Source organism: Sus scrofa, chromosome 6, assembly GCF_000003025.6.
Source record: "Sus scrofa isolate TJ Tabasco breed Duroc chromosome 6, Sscrofa11.1, whole genome shotgun sequence".
Taxonomy (NCBI): Eukaryota; Metazoa; Chordata; class Mammalia; order Artiodactyla; family Suidae; genus Sus; species Sus scrofa.
Genome location: NC_010448.4, coordinates 79,839,575 through 79,855,761, shown reverse-complemented (window position 1 = coordinate 79,855,761; position 16,187 = coordinate 79,839,575). Strand labels below are relative to the sequence as shown.

Here is a 16,187-nt window from a genome sequence, read left to right as displayed (position 1 = left end):
CTAACCCCTAAACCAAACTGGCCCATGTGAGAGGCTCCCTGGACACAGAGAGATAGAACAAGAGAGTCAGGAGTTCCCCATTGTGGCTCAGCAGGTTAAGAACAGGCTGGTATCCATGAGGATTCGAGTTCGATCTCTGGCCCCGCTCAGTGTGTTAAGGATCCAGTGTTGCTGTGAGCTGTGGTGTAGGTTGCAGACACAGATGTGATCTGGCACTGCTGTGGCTGTGGTGTAGGCCAGCAGCTACAGCTCTGATTCAGACCCTAGCCTGGGAACTTCCATGTGCCGTAGGTATGGCCCTAATAAAAAAGAAACAAAAATAGTTATTGAACATTTACAGGCCCTGTGCTAACTGCTTTATAGATACATCTTATTATTTATCACTAATATAAGAGAAGTAGTGGTATAGTGGATTAGAGCCTGGATTCAAATCCTAGCCCTGCCACTTACCAGCTGTGTGACTCTGGACGAGTCACTTAACCTCTCAGTGCCTCAGTTTTCTCATGTATAAAATAGAAAGAAGTAACATCCTTCCACAAGGCTTTTAATAAGTAAGAGTAAAATTCTTTTATGTATTTAAGGGAGTTCCCGTCGTGGCGCAGTGGTTAACGAATCCGACTAGGAACCATGAGGTTGCGGGTTCGATCCCTGCCCTTGCTCAGTGGGTTAACGATCCGGCGTTGCCATGAGCTGTGGTGTAGGTTGCAGACGCGGCTCGGATCCAGCGTTGCTGTGGCCCTGGTGTAGGCCAGCGGCTTCAGCTCCGATGAGACCCCTAGCCTGGGAACCTCCATATGCCGCGGGAGCGGCCCAAGAAATGGCAAATAGACAAAAACAACAACAACAACAAAATTCTTTTATGTATTTAAAATGCTTAGAAAATGTCTGGTCCAGAGTTGGTACAGAATGTTAGCTTTTGTTAATATTACGACTAAGCCATAGGGTTGTTATAAGAATCTAGTTAAAAATTTTGTTTGTAGGACGAGTTCCCATCATGGCTCAGCGGAAACAAATCTGACTGTATCCATGAGGACACAGGTTCAGTCCCTGGCCTCGCTCAGTGTGTTAAGGATCCGGCGCTGCCATGAGCTATGGTGTAGGTGGCAAACTCGGCTTGGATCCCACGTGGCTGTGGCTGTGATGTAGGCCAGCGGTTATAGCTCCAATTGGACCCCTAGCCTGGGAACCCCCATATGCCATGACTTCGGACCTAAAAAGACAAAAAAATGTATGTTTGTAGGAAGTTCCTTAGCGGTGCAGCTGGTTAAGGATCTAGCACTGTCACTGCTGTGAGAGGGGTTCCGTCCCCGGCCTGGGAACTCGTGCATGCTGCAGGCACAGCCAACAACAACAACAAAACTTATGTTTGTAGCTAGATGTGAAACTTCCTGCACAGTGACTGGCATAGAGTAGGTGCTTAGTAACTGTTAGCTGTTAATTTCGTCATTTGGTGGAAGGTAACACAGTGTCCCCTATGCTGCTAGCTGCCAGGCCCCAGGGGCCAGTGTCGGTGTGGAATGGGTTTGAGCAGGTAGGGTTGGGGTGTTAGACACAGTATGGACGGTGGAGCTGAAAGGTCCAGGTGCCATCTCGGCTTTCCACTTTCCCAGCACGTCACTGACCCCTGAACCTGTTTTCCCATCCATAAGATGGAGAGAACCAAGGATTCAGAACCATTTATGTGCCACCAACCTAAGTAACCAGCCAGCCCAGTTTGTTCAGGACTGGAGGGTTTCTGGGGATGTGGGACTTTCAAAGCTAAAACCAGGACAGGACCTGGCAAATAAGGATGGTTGATCACCCTACCTGGACTCTATTGACTCCACAGAATGAAAATACATAGGATTTCAAAGAAAACCAATTATACCAAAGTAAAGTTTTTCAAAAAAATTTTTTTCTTTTTTCTTAGGGCCACACCTGAAGCACACGGAAGTTCCCAGGCTAGGGGTTGAGTTGGAGCTGCAGCTGCCGGCCTACGCCACAGCCACAGCAACACCAGATCCAAGCTGCATCTGTGACCTGCACCATAGCAACATATGGAAGTTCCCAGGCTAAGGGCTGAATTGGAGCTGCAGCGGCTGGCCAATGCCACAGCCACAGCAACACAGGATCTGAGGCAGATCCCTGACCCTCTGAGTGAGGCCAGGAGTAGAACCCCAGTCCTCATGGATACTAGTCGGGTTCTTAACTCCTGTATCAAAATATTTTTTAAAAATTTTTGGCTGTGCCCATGGCATGTGGTAATTCCCAGGCCAGGGATCAAATCCAAGCCATAGCAATGATAATTCCAGGTCCTTAACCACTAGGCTGCCAAGGAACTCCTAAAATGTTTTGTTTTTGGTGAGCTGCAACATATGAAAGTTCCCAAGCCAGGGATTGAATCCAAGCTGCAGCTGCAGCCTGTGCCACAGCTGCGGCAATGGCGGATCCTTAACCGACAGCGCCAGGCCAGGGATCAAACCCTTGCCACCATAGACACAACGCCAGATCCTTAACCCGATACCCCACAGCAGGAAGTCCTTGCTTCTTTGTTAACACATTAAATAACAAGATCTAGGAGTTCCCATCGTGGTGCAGTGGTTAACGAATCCGACTAGGAACCATGAGGTTGCAGGTTCGGTCCCTGCCCTTGCTCAGTGGGTTAATGATCCGGCATTGCCGTGAGCTGTGGTGTGGGTTGCAGACGAGGCTCGGATCCCACGTTGCTGTGGCTCTGGCGTAGGCCAGAGGCTACAGCTCCGATCTGACCCCTAGCCTGGGAATCTCCATATGCTGCGGGAGCAGCCCAAGAAATAGCAAAAAAACAAAAAAAATAAAAATAAAAAAATAACAAGATCTAGTGTTAGTCCCAAAGGCTACCACAGTAGCAATAAGCATAAACAGTGTTTTGTTTTTTGTGGTTTTTTTCGGGGGTGGGGGGGTTGTCTTTTTGCCTTTTCTACAGCTGATCGCACGGCATATGGAGGTTCCCAGGCTAGGGGTCGAATAGGAGCTGTAGCCACCAGCCTACACCAGAGCCACAGCAACGCCAGATCCGAGCCGCGTCTGCAATCTACACCACAGCTCACGGCAACGCCAGATCCTTAACCCACTGAGCAAGGCCAGGGATGGAACCCACAGCCTCATGGTTCCTAGTCGGATTCGTTGACCAATGCGCCACAATGGGAACTCCATAAACAGTGTTTTGAAATATTTGCAACTACCAACCGTAACCCAATGAGGAAATCCTCTATTGCTGACTGGGTCACAGGCCCTGCTGCTCTGTGAGTGTGTGGTCCACCTGCCCTGATTGAAAGAACTGCTAACCTTCTGGGAGAAGTGAGTGAAACTAGCACTGCTGTGTTTTCCCAGCCAAGTTCACAGGCCCCTGAATTCCGCTAGTGGCCCCCTTGGGTCTCCAGGGACTGGGGGTTCAGAGCCCTGCAAGGGCACAGGTTGGGGTGGAGGTGAGGGTCGGGCCATGCAGGTGAGCAGGTGTCCCAGCTCCTCCCACTCTCCCCCCGCCCCACCCTTGCCCCCTGCAGATGCCCCCGGGCAGTACGGAGCCTATTTCTACGATGACGGCTTCCTCGCTCTGCCTGGCCGCGTCTTCTCCAGGAGGTGAGACGGGTGTCAGGAGAGTCTGTGGGCCTGGGGTAGGGAACAGCCGTCTGGGACTTCTGCCTCCTCACCCACTTCCCTGCCCTGTAGCCTCCCTGAGGTGCCCGAGACCATTGAGCTGGAGGTTCGAACCAGCACAGCCAGCGGCCTCCTGCTCTGGCAGGGCGTGGTGAGTGTGGGCACCCAGCTTGGGATCCAGCTGTTGGGGGGCTGAGCACTCCAGGCCGGGGCCCCCAGAGACCCTGTGCTTCCCTGGCAGGAAGTGGGAGAGTCTGGCCGAGGCAAGGACTTCATCAGTCTTGGGCTTCAGGATGGGCACCTTGTCTTCAGGTGGGTCCGGGCACCCCAGCCTTCCTCTCCCCTCCCTTCCCCACTCCCTGTTCCGTGGCTTCCCCTCTGGTCAGCCCCATGCTCCTCCCACAAGAAGCTGCAGCTCCCATTGCCCCAGCCACACCCCTACCAGCATGCCCCACCGCCCCAGTCGTGCCCCATGCTCATGCCTTCTTGGGCCTGTGTGACTGCAGCTACCAGCTAGGCAGTGGGGAGGCCCGCCTTGTCTCCGAGGACCCCATCAATGACGGGGAGTGGCATCGGGTGACGGCATTGCGGTAAGGGAGCCCACCCGGGCACTGGCATGAGGGGCCTGGAGTTCTGGAATGGGACAGGATGCCCCCAACCACCAGGCACAGGGGGGCAGGCGTTGAGCTCTGGGGAGACAGAACTTGAGGCCAGGCTCACGGAGAGCCCACCCTCCAGAGCCCAGACTTCCCGGGCAGGGCACAACTCCATGGGGGTGGGCACAAGCCCCCTAGGGGATGGGTGAAACCTGGGTGGGGTGCTAGGAAGCTGGATTTGTGGGGCCGGATCTCTCCTCCAGCCGGGGGAGGAGGGAAGAACTCAGGGAGCAGGGGCCAGACTTCTCCATCCAGAGTCTCTGTAGCAAAGGGAGGGGACTCTCCCTGGGTTGGGAAGGACCGGGAATCGGTGGTGCGGAACCTGACCCAGCTCCCCCGCAGAGAGGGCCGGAGAGGCTCCATCCAGGTGGACGGCGAGGAGCTGGTCAGCGGCCAGTCCCCAGGCCCCAACGTGGCGGTCAACACCAAGGGCAGCGTCTACATCGGTAAGTCTGGAGCTCGGGCCTCAGCCCCGGCCGGGGAGGAAGGGCACGGGGCTCCCCCAGAGCTAGAGCCCGTGGCCTCCTGGAGCTGACAGGCCCCGCCCCCTCCCTGCAGGCGGAGCCCCTGACGTGGCTGCATTGACCGGGGGCAGGTTCTCCTCGGGCATCACGGGCTGTATCAAGAATCTGGTGCTACACTCTGCCCGGCCTGGCGCCCTGCCCCCACAGCCCCTGGATCTGCAGCACCGCGCCCAGGCAGGGGCCAACATGCGCCCCTGCCCCTCATAGGCACTGCCTGCCCCCACACGGACTCTCGGGCAGCGCCCCGGCCCCACAACATCGACTATATTATTATTAATATTATTATTATGAATATTTTGTAAGAAACTGAGGCGATGCCACGCTTTGCTGCTACTGCCCTGGGCTGGACTGGAGGGTGGGCACGCCACCCCCCAACACACAAATACACCTGGGCAAAGCCACAGTCTGCTGGGCAGGGCAGGTGGGATGGGAGCAGGTGCCTTAGAGGGCAGCATTTGAGAGCCCCAGGACTTGAGGTCAGGCATCGTGGCTGAGTGGGCTCAGAACTGACCCCACCAATAAAGCCCCCCCAAGGGAATGCTGGGCTGCCTATTTCTTCTGCCCTTGGCAGCCCTCGTTTCTGCGGGAGCCAACCTCGGCTTACAGCCTAGAGCCTCACCACCTACCTGGAGCAAAGGGCATCGCAGTGGCCTTTGCCAGCCTCCTCTGTGTTGGGAAAGCTCTTTAGTGCCAACTCTGGAGCAAAAGGCAGCTCACCCCTGGGCAGGCAGCCCCCACCCTGCCAGCCCATGTCCCACCCCCACCTCCACTTCTACCTAGCCAGCTGGGCCACCTGCCCCTGGCAGCCTCCCCATCCCACCAAGCCTTCCTGGCCTGCATCCCCTCAACCCGACACCTAGTCCAGGGCCCCTGCCCTCAGGGGCTGCAAGGGAAACTCCACCCCAGCTCTTACCAGGAGCTGCTACAGGCAGAGCCCAGCACTGAGAGGGTCTCCCTGCCCGTACCAGGCCACGTCCCCCCCACTGATCTGGAAGTGAAGGCCCAGGGGACATGGGGGAGAAGGGCATTGGTGGTTGGAAAGAGTTAGTGCCTTGGGTGGGGAGAACCAGGACTCATGCCTGGGAGGGACAGGAAGGGGACATGACAGCCCTGCCCCATCTGTGGGAGCCTGAGGGCTCAAATGGGGGCAAGAAGCCTCCCCACCAGCAGCCCCCAGATGTGGGGTCGGGGCGCCTGGCCTCTGTGTCCTAGAAGGGACCCTCCTGTGGTTTTTGTCTTGATCTTTCTTAATAAACGGTGCTATCCCTGCCAAGACCATCTCCTGTGTCTCTGATGAGGGCTGGATGCCTGGTACCTGAGGGCGGGATGGGGTGGGCAGAGCAGGGCAGGTGAGGTCTGGGAGCAAAGCAAGGCAGCTTCAGGTGAGCAAAGTCAGCTCCCCGCTGTGCCAGCCGCCATGCGAGTTGCAGGGTCAGCTCTCTTCTGTGGCCTTCCCCACGACCCTGCGAGATGGAAATCATCCCACATTCCAGAGGAGTAGACTGAGTCCCAGAGGATTATATGACCTGCCCAGATTCGACAGCCCTGTGGGAGGTGGGAGCAGAACCCAGGGACTGTCTGACCGCAGAGCCCACCCTCCTTCCTCCGAGGCCCGCAGCCTCTCTGGAGCTGACCCCCTCGACCTTGGAAGGCTGGCTCACTCAGTCACGGCCCCCCCAGGGGCCACCTGGCCAGGACACGTATAACAGATGGTGCAGCTGAGGCAGAGGCCACGGGCACCCGCCCTCCAGGCCAGCCCGCTGGAGGAGCAGCAGCACCAGAGGAGACCCAGCAGGAGGCCAGCAGAGGCCAGGAGCAGTGAGGAGGCCAGGGCCACGCCCCGCAGCCGGGGACCTGCAGAAGGAACAAGAGTCCACTCAGGCCTGAGCCTAGGCCTGCCACCCCCACCCATCACTGAAGAGGGACAGTTGTGACCTTGGTGGGAGGCGCCAGAGCAGGTGGTAACCAAAAGCCATCTACCTTCCAGAGCTGCATCCTGTCGTTCATGGTCCCAGCCTGCAGGGGGACTCCTCTCAGCTGCAGTCCCCAGGGTCCCCAAAGACCCAAGAGCCAGGGAAAGGGTCAAGGGCTGGGAGGTACCAGCATCCGTACCCGCTGCCTTGCTGGGCGCCAGAGAGGGACCTGCGTGAGAAATAACAGAGCTAGCACACGGAGAACTCCCCCTTCCAGACCATGACTATGTCTCGTTTAATCATCCCCAAACCACTTAGAGAGTGTTAGTACTTTCATTTTACAGATAAGAGAAGTGAGGCACAGAGAGGTTAAGTCACTTGCCCAGGTCGCACAGCTAGAAGTGACAGGGGTGGACTCGAACTCACAGTCTAGCTCCAGGAGCTGGGATTGATGAGTGGAGCTACTTCTCAAGAAGTATATACCTGGGAGTTCCCTTTGTGGCTCAGCAGAAATGAATCCAACTAGTATCCATGAGGATGTGGGTTCAATCCCTGGCCTCGCTCAGTGGGTTTAGGATCTGGTGTTGCCCTGAGCTATGGTGTAGGTCGCAGACACGACTCGGACGCTACGTTGCTGTGGCTGTGGCATAGGCCGGCCGCTGTAGCTCCAATTCAACCCCTGGCCTGGGAATTTCCATATGCCATGGGTATAGCCCTAAAAAGAGTGTATATATATATATACCCATACTGAGCATTTTCCATGCACCAAGCATCATGCTCTGCACTGGGCACTTTGCCCAAAAGATTTCCCTTAAAGTTCATGATATATTGAAAGGTTAGGTTTATCATCCTCAGTTTACAGGTAAGGAAACGGAGGCATAGGAAGAGGTTCATTGGTCCACCCAGCTGAGTGTTTTTCAGTCGCATCTCCTACTGCACCCTGGGCATTGCTCTAGGGACTGGGGGATATGACAGTGAGCAACAGACAAAAATGTCTTCACAGAGATGGCATTTCAGTGTAAGGAGGCACAAAACAAACTCTATCATATGTCAAATGGAGATGGGTGCTATGGGGGAAAATTATACAGGAAAAGGAACAGGACACATTGGCTGGGGCAGGGTTGCTATTTTATTTTATTTTATTTTGTTTTGTTTTGTTTTGTTTTATTTTATTTTATCTTATTTTATTTTATTTTATTTTATTGTCTTTTGTCTTTTTAGGGCCACATCCACAGCATATGGAGGTTCCTAGGCTAGGGGTCGTATAGGAGCTATATAGCTGCCAGCCTACACCACAGCCACAGCCACAAGGAATCTGAGCCACATCTGTGACCTACACCACAACTCACGGCAACACCAGATCCTTAACCCACTGAACAAGGCCAGGGATCAAACCCGAGTCCTCATGGTTACTAGCCAGGTTCATCAACCACTGAGCCATGACGGGAAACTCCAGGGTTACTATTTTAATAGAGGTAAACTATACAACACAAAACTTGCCACTTTAACCTTTTTTTTTTTTTCTTCCCACAGCATATGGAATTTCTGGGCCAGGGAGCAGATCCCAGCTGCAGTTGTGAACTACCTACAGCACAGTTGCAGCAACCCCCAATCCTTTAATCCACTGTGCCAGGCCAGGGATCAAACCTGCATGCTGGCACTGCAGAGATGTCACCGGTTCTGTTGTGCCACAGTGGGAACTCCATTTTAACCATTTTTAAGTACTCATTTTGTTGTGCAACCATCAACACCATCCATTCTCAGGATTGTCTTTGTCTTATAAAACTGAAACTCCATACCCATTATCAGTAATTCCCCATTCCCCCCTCCCCAGCCCCTGGCATCCACCACTCCATTTTCCTGTCCTTATGATTTTGAGTACTCTAGGTATCTCATTTAAGTGGAATCATACAGTATTTGTCTTTTTTTTTTGGGGGGGTTGTCTTTTTAGGGCCGCACCTGCGGTGTGTGGAAGTTCCCCGGCTAGAGGTCGAATCAGAGATGCAGCTGTCAGCTTGCATCATAGCCACAGCAATGCCCAGATCCAAGCCACATTCTTGACCTATGCTGCAGCCTGCAGCAACACCAGATCCTTAACTTACTAGGCAAAGCCAGGTGTTGAACTTATATCCTAGGTGGTAGGATGGAAACTAGTCAAGTTCTTAACGCCCTAAGCCACAATAGAAACTCCAGCATTTGTCCTTTAGTGACTGGTTTATTTTACATTTCCTAATCTCCTCCAGGTTCATCTATGTTGTAGCGTTGTCTAAATTTCCTTCCTTTTCAGGGCTGAATAATAATCCATTGTGTGGTAGTTTCTACTATGATGCACTGGGATCAGTGGCATCTTGGGAGCCCTGGGACACTGGTTTGATCCCTGGCACAGGATCTGGCTTTGCCACAGCTGCCACTTAGACTGAAACTTTGGCTTGGATCAGATCCCCTGGCCCAGAAATTCCATATGCCACGGGCCAAAAAAGAGAAAAAAAAATTCATTGTGTGGACAGGCCACATTTTGTTTACCTGTTTTTCTTTTGATGGACACAGGGTTGCTATTTTTTTGTGGCCACACCCATGGCATGTGGAAGTTCCAGGGCCAGGGATCAAACCCACTCCATAGCAGCAACCCGAGCCACAGGTGTGACTGAAAAAATTTTTTTTAATTAATTTTTTTTACTTAAAAAATAAAATAGGAGTTCCCGTTGCGGCGCAGCAGAAATGAATCCGACTAGGAACCATGAGGTTGTGGGTTTGATCCCTGGCCTTGCTCAGTGGGTTAAGGATTCCGCATTGCCGTGAGCTGTGGTGTAGGTCTCAGATGCAGCTCGGATCCCGCGTTGCTGTGGCTGTGGTGTAGGCCAGCGGTTACAGCTCCGATTCGACCCCTAGCCTGGGAACCTCCATATGCCATGGGTGCAGCCCTAAAAAAGATAGAAAAGACCAAAAAAATAAAATAAAATAAAATAAAAATATTTATTTATTTATTTATTGGACTTTTTGCCATTTCTTGGGCCACTCCTGTGGCATATGGAGGTTCCCAGGCTAGGGGTCTAATCGGAGCTGAGCTGCCAGCCTACGCCAGAGCCACAGCAACGTGGGATCCGAGCCGCGTCTGTGACCCACACCACAGCTCATGGCAACACCGGATCTTTAACCCACTGAGCAAGGGCAGGGATCGAACCCGCAACCTCATGGTTCCTTGTCGGATTCGTTAACCACTGTGCCACAACGGGAACTCCAAAAATATTTATTTTTAAATAAATAAAATAGCTGCTCTGGCAGGGGAGCTTAACTCCCCATCCATGTGTGGGCTGCACATAGCGACTTCCTTCCAAAGAGGACTGTGTGGAGAGAGGAGGCAGGGAGAGTAACAGCAGAGAAACCTGACAAACACAACTTCAGCCCTGCGATCAAGGCCAACACCAACATCCATCAATCGTGCTGGGAGTGATCTCGTTGGCTGGGCCTGATGTGATGAAAACGGTGCTTTATCTCTGTGTTCTTCCTCCTAAAAACCCCTGACTCCAGTCTTATGAGGAAAACATCAGACCAGGAGGTCCTATTATGGCTCAGTGGAAATGAACCCAATTAGTATCCATGAGAACACAGTTTCAATCCCTGGCCCCGCTCAGTGGGTTAAGGATCCCTCATTGTCATGAGCCGTAGTGTAGGTCACAGACGCAGCTTGGATCAGGTGTTGCTGTGGCTGTGGTGTAGGCTGGCAACTGCAGCTCTGATTTGACCCCTAGCCTGAGAACCTCCATATGCCGCAGGTGCAACCCTTAAAAAAAAAGACAAAGACAAAGAAAACATCAGACTAACGCTGATTTCACTGCTGGCTTGGCTGTGGGCTGAGAGGAGAAAAGGGGTAAAGGAAGACTCAACAGTTTGGATCTGAGCAATCAGAGTTCGAAGCTGCCACTTAGTAAGAAGGGGACATTGCGGAGTTCTCGTTGTGGTTCAGTGGTAACAAACCCGACTAGTATCCATGAGGACTCAGGTTCAATCCCTGGCCTCACTCAGGATCTGGCATTGAGCCGTGGTGTAGGTCGCAGATGAGGCTCGGATCCAGTGTGGCTGTGGCTGTGGTGAAGGCCGGGAGCTACAGCTGCAATTCGACCCCTAGCCTGGGAACTTCCATATGCTGTGGGCATGGCCCTAAAAAAAAAAGAAGGGGACACGGGTGAGGAGCAGGATGCAGGGAAGGCTGTGGATCATGAGTTCAGTTTGGTGCAATTTGTCAGATCTGTCTCCACATCCACATGGAGATGCTGAGTAGGCAGGTGGTTATGTAACTAGAGCTGGAAGAGGAGTCAGCTGGTGAAACTTATAAAGGAGATCTTGGAGGGAATGGATGCAGCGGAGTGGAGGAGACGATGAAGGGCCTGGGCCTCTTGGCACAGGGCACAGTGTGAGGGAGATAATGAAGAGCCTGCCATGGAGCCCGAGGAGTGGCTTGGAGGTAAGCGCATGGCGTCCTGGGAAGCTGGATTTCACCCCTCAGCCAGGTGCTTTTTTGCAATGAACAACCTGACTGACAGGACAGGGCATCCCTGACGGGGGGTGGGGCATCTCGAGAATTCTAGGAAGGATGATCAAGGGTGACCTAGTCTTGTCCCCTCTGTCCATCCATAGTGGTCATTCCTGATTATGGCGCTCACTGACTCTGACTGGGCATTTCTCCTCCCTAGGCCTCAGCTTCTACAACTACAAAATGTGGGAGGCAGACTGGAGCAATGATTTTCAAAGTCTTGAGGGTCAAACAGATCTCTCAGTGGGACATCAGTCAGCCAGGGTCCAGGTCCCCCTCCCCCATCCAGTTAAATAGAGCATTTCTTGGAGTTCCCTGGTGGCCTGGTGGGTTAAGGATCCAGTGTTGTCACTGCAGTGGCTCAGGTTGCTGCCGTGGCTCAGGTTGACTCCCTGGCCTGGGAATTTCCGCATGCTGAGGGTGAGGCCCCCCCACAAAATATTGAGCATCTCTCTTCATGATGACTGGGGCCTCTGTTTAAGGCTCCATTTAGGCAAAGCTTCATCTCTGAAACATCTCTTGGAAGCAGCTGGATTATATCACCTCTAGCATCACTCTAGCTTTCGAGTCTAAACCAATTCCCCACTACGGTGCTTCACTTTATCCCCTCCTGCTGCACCCCAGCCTCCGGCCTCCAGCTTCTGTCCTAGCTGCTCAGCAGGGCCCAGGTCACACCCATCACTGACCTCTGCAGTTGGCTGGGGGCCAGGAAGCCTGGTCACTGCCGTCACCACAGTTGTCCATGTCCCAGTGATCGCACACCAGACTCGGCGGGATGCACCTGCCATTCCGACATGGGAAGTAGGCGCCACAGGATCCTGGGGCTGAGAGGGGAGGCGAGAGATGAGGGACCTGGTCCCTACGGGATGTGTGGCCCTCAAAGGGTGGGGGGGGAGGTGGGAGGTGTGAGCCGGAGAGGCTGTTTCCATGCTATTCAGGTGAGAGAATAGCGTGTTCCACTGGAAGCAGGTGTATGATCTTAAGGACGGGATGGTGGTGGTGATGGCATTTGTTGAGTTCCTATTCCATGCCACTCATGGTTCACATCCCAGTTCTCACAATAAACCTGTGGGGTCAATACTGTTATCAACTCCATTTATCAATTGATTGATTTAGGCCCTATCTGTGGCATACGGAAGTTCACAGGCCAGGGATCAAATCTGAGCCCCAGCAGGGTCCTATGCCACAGCAGCAATAATACTAGATCCTTAACCCACTGTGCCAGGCCAGAGATGGAACCCATGCCACAACAAACGTAACACCGGGTCCTTAACCCACTGTGCCACAGCTGGAACTCTAGCTCCATTTTAGAGATGAGAAGGGGTACAGGGAGGTTAAGTCACTAGACCAAGGCCATACAGCTTGTATATAAGCAGCAGGGTAGGAATTCAGTCCTATGTTCACAAGAATGTGGCACCCAGTGTATGTATATCCACACGTGTGTGTGCACGCAACCTGTGGTAGCCCAGTGACCTGACCACTGCAAGCAAATCCTTGCTCATGGCACTGCGCCTGTCATCAGTCCCACTTGACAGTCTCTGCCTGGCTCGCTCCCTTCAGCTCTCCACTCAGATGTCATCTTGTCAAAGGTCTTCCCTCACATCTGCAGGAGAACGCGCACCAACCCTCCCCCACAACCTCTTTCTCCTGATGTAGGTTCCTTGCAGCCCTTACCACCTCTGCAGAGTATGGATTTACTTGATTCTTTGTTTTTGGGTCTGTCTTCCCCACTAGAATGTCAGCTCAAATGGGGCAGGGGTGTCTATTTTGTACATTGCTGCGTGTATCCACGGAGCCTAGAACAGCACCTGGCCATGGCAGGGACTCAGTATTTGTTAAAGGAATGAATTTGTACACAGGTGAAAGAATGGTATGACTTGGAGCACAGGGTATGGCAGGCAAGTTGGCTTACTCCATTCTGTGGAGTAAAGCTGGTTTCAGGTGGAACCAACCAACAGTATGGCTCTCAGGTGGGCATGAGAACCAGAACACTCCATTTCCTGGCCCCAGCAATGGACATATGGCCCATTTGGCCCCAAGGACTTGTGCTGGGAACCATAAGATCCTTGCTCTTTATTTTATTGACTTTAGCATTGTAGGGATTATAGGAATTGTAGATTTAGAGCTGCAAGGTCACTTTGCTGTCAAGTACAAAAAGGAGCTGCCTGAGATGGAAGCCAAACAGACCCACATAATGTGAAGGGAGAGAAGAAAGAGACAGAGCCCAGGTGACATTACTTGAACTCCTGAACCCATGCCTTAGTATCCCACTTATAGGATCCCCTCAAATTCTCCTTTGGCTTAAGGCAACTTCAGTTGAGTTTCTTTCATGTGCAAATGAAAGTGAATGCTCTGATATATAGAAAGTGTGTAGGTATAAGAGTGAATATCTATGAGAGAGAAAATATATCAACGTGGTAAAAACTGATCCAAGGAACCCAGAGGTGTGATAGGGCTTCAGGACTGCCACCTGATTTCCGGAGTCCAATCCTGCTAAACACAGAGTATCTGCGACATGCTTGGCCTGTGCCTCGAAGGAGGGCAAGAGATAAACAGAGGTAGAAACAGAGGCAAGGAAGGAAGTTGAAAGGGAGGGGTTGATTTCCAATTAGCCAGTGAGATCTGCCTGCAAAACGATATAATAGAACTCTTCGGAGTTCCCCTTGAAGTTCTTATGGTTAAGAACCCAACCAGGATCCATGAGGATGCAGGTTCAATCTCTGGCCTCGCTCAGAGGGTTAATGATCCAGTGTTGCCATGGGCTGTGATGTAGGTCATAGACATGGCTTGGATCTGGCGTTGCTGTGGCTCTGGTGTAGGCCAGTGGCTACAGCTCCTATTCGACCCCTAGCCTGGGATCTTCCATATGCCTCAGGTGCAGCCCTAAAAAGACAAATAAATAAATAAATAAGAGTTCCCGTCATGGCGCAGTGGTTAACGAATCCGACTAGGAACCATAAGGTTGCAGGTTCGGTCCCTGCCCTTGCTCAGTGGGTTAACGATCCGTGTTGCTGTGAGCTGTGGTGTAGGTTGCAGACGCGGCTCGGATCCCGAGTTGCTGTGGCTCTGGCATAGGCCAGTGGCTACAGTTCTGATTCGACCCCTAGCCTGGGGACCTCTATATGCTGTGGGAGCAGCCCTAGAAAAGGCAAAAAGATAAAAAAAAGGGGGGGGCCAAAGGCAAGGCTCGATAAGGGATTATTATTATTATCAGTTTTTTTTCTTGCCTAAGTGGGTTTCTGTCACCTACAATCACAGGGGTCCTAACTCTCTGCCCCTCTGCAGTCATCTGAAGGGCAGACCCAGGACAGAGAAGTCAGTGCGTGAGAGTCTGTGAGGGAGTTGTGTGGAAGTGTGAAAAGCGGCAGTGTGTGTAGGCAGCGTATGTGATGTGTGAACTGTGTGTGCAGATGAGTGTGCAATACGTAAGTCATACGGGGTGTGTGTTGCCATGTGTGTGAGGCAGGCGGGGTGTGCATGGTGTGGCTTTGTGTGTTTGAGGTGTGAGTTGTGCACATGCACAGTTCAAGTGAGTGGGTAGGCAGAGTGTGAGGTGTGCAAGTGGCTGGGAATTGCGTGGAAGTTGCATGTCACCAGGCGAGGGACACACCCGCATCCACGGAAGGCAGATTATGGGGTTGGCTCTTTGGGTGGAACACTCTTACCAGCATCGCCTAAGGCGACCAGCAGGCACCACCCCTGTGTGCTCTTAGGACCAACCCCCTCCGTCTCCTAGGGTCTCCAGAGCCCAAGGGAGGACAGGGTCCAGGCCCACAGCCCCAACCCACCCAACCGGAAAGAGGTGACTTCTCCCACGAAGTCCACGCGCGGCTGGCGGCCTCTGGTGACCAGGCGCAGGGCCAGGAAGTCTCCAGAAGACACCACCGGAGCAGGGATGGTCAGGCCGCAGAGCGGGGCCCCAAGCGGTCGGGGCGCCCCTGGCGGGCCCTCGTAGAACTGCAGGTAGGACCCAGGGGCGCAGGGGTCGGCTGGGGAGGAGGCATTGGGTGCTGGGGGCGGCGGGGACGCCGGGGTCAGGCTGTAGACCAGAAAGAAGCGGAACTGGAAGCGGATCCTGTCCCCTGGGGCCGCCGCCCGCAACCAGAGTCGGCAGTCGGTGTGCGGAGCCACGAAGTAGAAGCGGCGGGATGTGGGGTGCGAGCGCAGCAGCAGCCCGGCCCCCTGCCACGTCTGGCCGCACAGGTCCACCAGGTCGCCTGCAGCAAGAAACACAGAGCTTGGAACCACGCGGCCCGGTTCCAAGCCTGGCCCTGCCCCCTCTCTGCTGTGTGACCCCGGGTGAGTCGCTCACCCTCTGAGCCTCAGTTTTCTTGAGAATTTTTGTGAGGATTAAAAAATGTAAGTCCTCGATCTCTTATTTAAAAACCCTAGGTTGTGTTTCAGAATTTTCCAAATTTTAGAAAGATAATATGATGCAGGCCCAAGGACAGTCTACCACAGCCCTCTATCTTCAAATGCATTTTCTAGAACTATTGTACAAAACATTTACTCTACTAAGTAGGATAGATAAAGACAATAAGCAGCCTTCTGACAGCTCAGGACAGGTATTACCAGTTAGCTAAGAAGAAATTTTGGTTTTCTAGAGCAGCAGAAACAAATCCAACTCATATCCATGAGGATAAGGGTTTGATTCCTGGCCTCACTCAGTGGGTGGGGGATCCGGCGTTGCCGTGAGCTGTGGTGTAGGCTGACAGCTGTAGCTTCAATTCGACGTCTAGCCTGGGAACTTCCATATGCCTCAGGTGCAGCCCTAAAAAGCAGGAAAAAAAAAAAAGGTGGGCGAGCTCTGTGATGAGGGGCCCTATTTTCGTCCTACATTTGAGAGCTGGGTGCAATGCCCAGAGTTGCAGCAGCCACCTTGCAGGAATGAAGTCATCAGAATTATGGAGACGCCTGACACAGTTGAGCTGCGGAATTAACCATT

General features: G+C 53.0%; 2 protein-coding genes and 1 long non-coding RNA gene across 19 annotated transcripts in view; 2 read left to right on the top strand and 1 right to left on the bottom strand.

Moving 5' to 3' along the window:
* The window catches only part of HSPG2 (heparan sulfate proteoglycan 2), a 108,593-nt gene extending 102,522 nt beyond the window's left edge, over positions 1 to 6,071 (top strand). For all 17 annotated transcript variants that reach the window (XM_021095485.1, XM_021095484.1, XM_021095483.1 and 14 more), the window contains 6 exons: positions 3,525 to 3,600; positions 3,691 to 3,769; positions 3,860 to 3,930; positions 4,125 to 4,208; positions 4,617 to 4,720; positions 4,833 to 6,071. In XM_021095485.1, the coding sequence (XP_020951144.1) occupies positions 3,525 to 3,600; positions 3,691 to 3,769; positions 3,860 to 3,930; positions 4,125 to 4,208; positions 4,617 to 4,720; positions 4,833 to 5,005 (587 nt within the window). In that variant the 3' untranslated portion in view covers positions 5,006 to 6,071. The remainder of the gene's footprint in view (positions 1 to 3,524; positions 3,601 to 3,690; positions 3,770 to 3,859; positions 3,931 to 4,124; positions 4,209 to 4,616; positions 4,721 to 4,832) is intronic.
* The window catches only part of LDLRAD2 (low density lipoprotein receptor class A domain containing 2), a 12,578-nt gene continuing 1,841 nt past the window's right edge, over positions 5,451 to 16,187 (bottom strand). Inside the window, exons 2-4 of the mRNA XM_021095497.1 lie at positions 15,031 to 15,459; positions 11,929 to 12,060; positions 5,451 to 6,940 (exon numbers count right to left, since the gene is read on the bottom strand). Of these exons, the coding sequence (XP_020951156.1) occupies positions 6,456 to 6,940; positions 11,929 to 12,060; positions 15,031 to 15,459 (1,046 nt within the window). The 3' untranslated portion in view covers positions 5,451 to 6,455. The remainder of the gene's footprint in view (positions 6,941 to 11,928; positions 12,061 to 15,030; positions 15,460 to 16,187) is intronic.
* Positions 10,833 to 16,187, top strand: part of LOC110261110 — a 24,269-nt gene continuing 18,914 nt past the window's right edge. The window contains exon 1 of the long non-coding RNA XR_002344934.1: positions 10,833 to 11,173. This is a non-coding gene — a long non-coding RNA (uncharacterized LOC110261110). The remainder of the gene's footprint in view (positions 11,174 to 16,187) is intronic.